Source organism: Silene latifolia, chromosome 10 (genome assembly GCF_048544455.1).
Source record: "Silene latifolia isolate original U9 population chromosome 10, ASM4854445v1, whole genome shotgun sequence".
In the NCBI taxonomy this organism is placed as follows: domain Eukaryota; kingdom Viridiplantae; phylum Streptophyta; class Magnoliopsida; order Caryophyllales; family Caryophyllaceae; genus Silene; species Silene latifolia.
In genome coordinates, this window is record NC_133535.1 from 52,304,033 (window position 1) to 52,311,158 (window position 7,126).

The window sequence follows — 7,126 nt, forward strand, 5'->3', positions numbered from 1 at the left end:
GAAAAGAACAGACACCCTTTTTCGAGGACTTTTCAAATCCCGAGGACCATACACCGTCCCCGGGACCACAACCTTTTCAAACCTTTCAAAACCCGTTTTTAAAACACACGATTTTAAATTTCAAGGCCGTCTTTAGAAACAACACATTGTTTTTAAAGCCGCCGCAATTCAAACGTAAACCGTCTTTTAAAAAAAAACTCAAGACACCTTTTCAACCGCTCGAATTTTGAAGATCCCTACTCTACGAAAGCCGTCCATAAAACCACAAATGAATCTTTTTGAAAATTTCAGTCCACCATTCCAATTCGGCCTCGTGTCTGTCGAGTCGAAGCAAATGTACTTATGGGTCTTTACTTATGAGTCGTCTCACCTTGAGACTCGTTCAATGGCGTCACGCCATTACGTTGAATGCGGGTTAAAGTCTGGTCAACATCGTCACATCATAAATCGAGTCAGCACCGAGGCACCACATTGCCCTCGTCTTGTTGAGTCTGATGTGTCTTTCCGTCTTTTGTGTTGTCTGCGTTTATTCGTTAAACCGTGTTGGATTGGGATGTAACGTGAGCCATTTTCTGCCTCAGAACCATGGCCCCGTCTTCAGCTTCGTCCAACAATAACGATGACAACCGAGATCTCACGACTGCTCAGCTAGCCAGCCTGCTCACTGCACTTAAGGTCACCCTGGACTGTGTCGAGACCTGTATCGACACTTTAGAAAACAAGGAAACCGGAGAACACAACACTCCGCCTGTGACTGAAACCGAGAAAAGGCTCAAGCTCTTGGAGGAACAACTCCTAGCCCGTGGTAACAACATCCACCTTGAGAACAATCGAAGAATCGAACCCGTTGGAGATTAATTGCCCGACAATTCCCTGCCAGTGGTACTATTCCCTCAATCCCAAGAGCATTACCACTTGGGACGAAGTCGCCGTTGAATTTGCCAAACAGTATGCCGACAATGTCTAAATCCAAGCCAACACCCACACTCTTGAGGTCCTGACTCAGAATGATAAGGAAGGGTTCACGGAATTCTTAACCCGTTGGAGGAGGGTGATCAACCAATTAGTCAGTAAGCCGAGTGAATCAACTCTGGTGGAGAAGTTTGTCAACAACCGCCGTCCACTTTATGCCATTCTGCTGAGGTATCAAAACATCAAAACATTCCAGGACCAACAAATCCTCGGAACCCGCATTGAAGACGACCTCCGCAAGGGCGTTTTAGCCAAAACACCCGGTAGGGACTATCAGGGTTCTATATCAACCGGATCTCGTCCTTATGGTTAGACAAACAAAATAGATGAGGTCAACCTCCTCGAACTAACCACAAAGAAAACTGAGCGTCCTCAAAGGGTATTCACAAACATGGGAACAACCTATGTTAGTGCCCTAAAAAGACTCATGGGTCAAGGGAAACTACAGCCGATTGGGCCCACTCTTGACCCGTCCGAGGCTAAGAAAACCCGTTTCTGGAATCCCAATGCCTACTGCCAATACCACCAGAGTAAAGGTCATGACAGAGAAGCCTGCTTTAAGCTGAAGCACGCCATTCAAGATATGATTGATAAAGGGGAGTTACCTTTACCTCCACCAACAAAACCAAATAACAAGACAAACACCTTGGGAATTCATGCCATCTTTAATGACGAGCCAACTCTGGATTGCTCGCACCTCATCCTACCTGTTGATGACGAGGTGAATGCCTTAGAAAAGGACACCTCAGACGTGATGTTCGTGTTCAGCGCCGAAACCATGCTCACCATGTTCCAGCTGGTTGAAGAAGCCATAACCAGTCTCTCAGAAAGGATCACCCGACTTGAGGACGCCTACCACCGGTTCATTTTCAACCCACCAACACCAACACCACGCCCAAGGGAGGGTCCACCGAGTACCCAAAACTCCCAGTTCCAGAAAGGATTGCTCCCACGACCATTCCGGCATGCACCCCACAATAATCAACCACACAACAATCATAACTACAAGAATCAACCCCACAAAAACTACCCCCACAAGAACATCCCCTATAAAAACTATCCGCCAAGGTACCCTCGCGATCTTGAAATCAACGGTATCTGGAGAGACGACGCAGTGGATGTCTACATTGTTCCGGGAAAGGGCAAATAGGCAAAAGAGATCGGTCACCTCACCCGTTCGGACGCCCCTACCAAAATCCGAACAATAAGACAACCAATCCAACAACAAATGACCAAGTGTCCCGGACGTGGATGCTCAACTCAAGGTTCCCGAAAACTCAATCCTTAAACAACTGCAAAAGGCGAAGGCCGAAATTTCAATTTGGCAACTGATCGCTACATCATTCGAACATCGGCAGGCTTTGCTACAAGCCTTGGAAAAGTTGACGGTTCCCTCTACCTCCTCTCCTGAAGAAGTGGTAGCACACATGACAAGGGATGTCCCCGACCTGAGCAACCCGACCATCTTCTCTGAGGAAGATATCCCTCCATTCGAAGCCAACCATAACCTGGCCCTGTACATCACTGTACAGTGCCTGAAAAAGAACATACCTATGGTTCTAGTGGATGACGGATTTGCGGTCAACGTCATTCCCCTCAAGACGACTCATAAACTGGGTATCAAGGAAGCTGACTTGGTCCCGACAAATCAAGCAGTAGGCGCCTATGACGGCAGCCATCGTAAGGTTGCGGGGCATATCACCTTGACCATTGCAACTAGACTCTTGGAAAGACAAGCCAGTTTTCAGGTGGTTGATATCGACGCCTCTTTCAACATGCTTCTGGGACATCCCTGGATTCACGCCGCCAAGGCCGTCACCTCAACCCTCCATCAGAAAATCAGGGTCCCTTTCAACGGGAAAACAATCACAATTCCCGCATCCCCGATTAAGGCTATCATGAAGAAAGGAATAGCCTCTCAAGTTATTATGGAGGACGACAGTTGATGTGTCCATTTTATACAGGATTTTACCCCTCATTTTTGCTCGGTTTTGATTGTATATCATACTTTAATTAGTATATTTGTGATCTAATCTTGTGTTCTAGGTGTGTTGCTTGTATTTTATCGCATTTTGTAGGAATGAAGCACTTGAATGCTTTTTCCCGTCATTTTAACAAGCACCAAGTTCACTACGCTAAGTGGAAGCAAGACGGACCATGGTAGGATTATGGGAAATGATAAGGTCCAAGCATGAAGAATTGTGAAGTGGGTTGATGAACAAATGAAATCACAAGTGAAGCCCAAATTAAGAAGTCCACACAAACACATGGGATGCTCAAACTTTGGATGCTCATGGGATGCCAAATTATGTGATTAACCAGGTGATTAAGGAGGAGTTAAGACATGGCATAAGATTATTGGAAGCATTTAATCAAGAATTGAAGGAATTTACCCGGAACCCTACGGCCCCGATCGGGGTTGACCTCCTCTTGGACTTTTACGTTATGCCCCTATTTTACTATAAATAGGGGCCTTAATCCGTCATTATAGGACATCTTTCATATACCATTTTACTCTTTTATAGCTTTAAGCAAACAATTCTCTCATAGTTTTGATTCTAGTTTTAATATTGTTAAGCATTTGATATTTTTTAAACATTTGGTTCTATTTATTCAAGCTTTTAGTTCTCATCTTATTCTACCTTGCAAGTTCCTAGTTCAAGTTTCATTTCTATTACGGTAATTCTAATTCTAGTTTATTTAGTTTACATTTCTATCACATAGTTTTCTCATTAGTATTTTAATTATATCACATAGTTTATTATTACATTTTATGATTCACCATTTAGTTTACATTATTTCTATAATCATGTCTAACATTTCTTACATCATAGTTTCTAGTTTACTTTTCAATATGAGTAGCTAAATTTCCTTAGTCTAGGGACTAGGGAAGCCATGCAATAACCAATATATATAAAATGATAAATTAGGTTGATATAATATTGTCTAATTGTTTCTATCACATGTTTGTATCATCACGATTAATCTTTGTTTATAGGCCTTTTTTTATCGATTAAGTTTGTTAATTCGTTCTATAAGTCGAGAGGCACGGAATCGGATTAGACTAAGCATGTGTAGCAGGACAACCTAGTCATAAACGAGAGTTTCTCTAGGACCCGGTCTATGGTTGACACTAATATTGATAGGTGAGTGTCTTTAAGCCTAAACAATTGACAATGTTATTATTTTCGAGTTTAACATGAATATATATTTAAAATTGCATGTGTGACTCGACTCCCTAGACTCCTTTAATCATATAGTTTACATCATTTCATTTTCTAGTTAACAAACCAACCAACAAACCAAACCAATCGTAATCGACCTTGATAGAAGTCTACTCATAGCATTTCTTAGCGCAATTCCCATCTCCTTCTGATCGACCTCTATTACTACATTAATTTGTGTCCAGGGAATTTATCTTTGTTAGGTGTGCGACATAGCCTATGAAATTTTGGCGTCGTTGCCAGGGAGCACGGTTTTATTGCGTTTAGATTTGTCGATTTCTATCTTGTTTTCTTTTGTCTTGAGGAACACTTGTTCCTTGAGACCGTTACATACGATTTTCTAAAGATTGTTGTCTTATGCCCAGGTCTTCTCGTAGTGGAGATTTGCTTTCACCGGATTCCGAGCCCGGGAAAACCTTTCAGAGAAGACGACATTTTTGGAAAGAAGTTAAAGAACCCGCTTCTCCCGTGCAAGTTGAAAGTGCAAGAAAGTCTTACTTAAATGATCTTAAAGCTCTTGAAGAGGGGAAGGTTTCTAGTTCATTATCTCCACCACCACCACCATCTCCAACTAAAAAGATGGCGAAACTTTCCGATCATTCCAAGCCCACCGCGGCTATGCTTCCGGCCGGTATTACAACTACTCAAATTACCGCCCTTGAATTCAAGATCAAACCGGCTTTAATTAGCCTTGTGGAGAGTAAGAAATTTGGGGGAAGTCCTTTGGAGGTGTAGATACCTCATTTCTACACCTTCCGCCAACCACCAAGTGATAATTGGGCCGCATGTTTGGTACACAGAACGATTTATGACAGTCCGTAAGTTTATCGTCAGGTGATAGCTCAAACACTCGAGGCTACCCCTTGGTCATCATCTACGTACCGATATGGTCGTTTTGACAGTAATTAGAGTTCATTTGGAGTCTGGGTCAAAAACCGTTTCATTTTCTAAGAAACCGTTTAAAATACCGAGTCGGAATGTTCTAGAATATTCCAGATATTTATTCCCAAGTCAAATTTTATATCTTTTGGTAAAATATCTCCGTATATCATATTTTAAAGAATAAGGATGTATAGATCTACCGCAATTTCATAACAGAAACGCGGAAATCTTTCTTCTGGAGGAGGAAACCTCTGGGGAAATGACGCAGCAGATGTTGCGCCTCTTGGAAGGACCGCAGCCGCTGCTGCGCCTCTTCCTCAGCCCTTTTTGGCTGTTTACGGAATATTTTCGTGATTTCTTTCCAAAGTTTGTGTCATTCCAAAACTCTTCACATTTTTGGTATAAAAAGAGACCATCGGTCTCCATATTTTTCACGCGAGTGTCCGCCTTTCTGTTCTCCCTTTGCATTCTAGACCTTGCTCTAAGCTTTCAACGCCTACGTGCTTGATCAGTCGACCACGTAAGCTCATATCATTCTGAGTACCAGTCACGTTGCATGACCGACCAATTTGACCACTTCACATCAATCAATTAATTAATTTAAAATCCTCTAACGAGGGCACTTTCTACATACACTTGAGTCAAGCAATCACTAACGTTAACTTAGTTAATCTCGTTTCATCAAACATGTAAGTCTGAGGGTATAAATCCCCTCTTTATTTATTGTATTTTTTTTTGGTGGAAGGTAAAAAATATATTAATGAATCAATGAATCCATACACCATACAACCATTTACACTCATTCTGATAGCCGCCTATCCTCTAGATGCATTCAAATACAAAGACACAGCTAAAACTATCATAACATTTAAGAAAAACCAATTTGTGTTATCCAAGAGCCTTGCCTCTGATCCTTACCCCTCCAATGCTGATTTTGGTACCTTATCTGCACATGTTTCTGCAGCTCTTGAGTAAGGATTGCTGGATGAGTAAGCACCTTCTCAAGTCTACATTTGTTTCTAGCCCACCAGATTAGATATACCAACCCACAAACTGCAGCAAAAACAACCTGTTTCTTCATTAGTGACTTATATCTCAACTGCAAGCACCACTGAATTGGCTCACATACCGGAATCCGCACTCCTAACCATTCATTAACCCTGTCCAAACAAGCTCTGCTGTAGCTGCATTCAAAAAATAAATGGGCATGTGTTTCAGGGTGAACCATACACATATCACACTCAGTTGGTACTGCCATACCAAACTTACACAACCTGTCTTTAGTCAAAAGTCGCTGCTCAACATACACCCAAGCAATAAAGCTATGCTTAGGTACATTCAGTCTGTTCCAAACCACAGGTACCCAAGGCACCTGAATCTGAGTCCCCATCAGCCATTCATACCCTGAAACCGTAGTATACCTACCACCATTCATACTCCATTGATCCTGCACAAAGCCTGACTTCATCAGGTCTTTTATTTTGCAGATCTGTCTCCAAGTCCAACTAGAATTTAATGAAGGTTGATAAGAAAACCTTCATTAAATACAAGACCTGACTTCATCAGGTCTTGTATTTTATTGTTTGTACCAATTAATGTAAGGTTTACGTCAAAAGTATATTTAAAACCGACTTAAAAACTCTTTTGTAAAACCGTTTTTACAAAACAGCGGAAATCAGACGTTAAGAAGAAATGCAGCAACATGTGCGCCTCTTCGAAGGGTCGCATCACATGCTGCGCCTCTTCCAGAGGCTGCTTGCTGCTCCTGCTCTTCTTCTTCTTCCTCGAGCTTCCATTGTTTTGTCCTTTTTGTCTTATTTTCTTATTTTCTTTCGTCTTTAAGTACATAAACCATGCTTTTATAATCCCTGTTTATTATAATGCTTTATTTCGACTTAAATCCCTTAAAATTCAATATTTGCGGGTTTTCGTCACTAAATCAAACCCGGATTTTAGAAACTCGATTTGTCCATATCAAGTTTCTGGGATTCATCTTTTGTACATAGTTTTCTCTACTTGATTTCAGTTTATTAATTTCTATTTAATTT

General features: G+C 41.6%; 1 protein-coding gene across 1 annotated transcript; it reads right to left on the bottom strand.

Moving 5' to 3' along the window:
* Nucleotides 1–5,946: 5,946 nt before the first annotated feature.
* Nucleotides 5,947–6,546, bottom strand: LOC141607585 (uncharacterized). Its single transcript, XM_074426935.1, has one exon. The coding sequence runs from the start codon at nucleotides 6,544–6,546 to the stop codon at nucleotides 5,947–5,949; it is 600 nt and encodes a 199-aa protein (XP_074283036.1).
* Nucleotides 6,547–7,126: the final 580 nt, after the last annotated feature.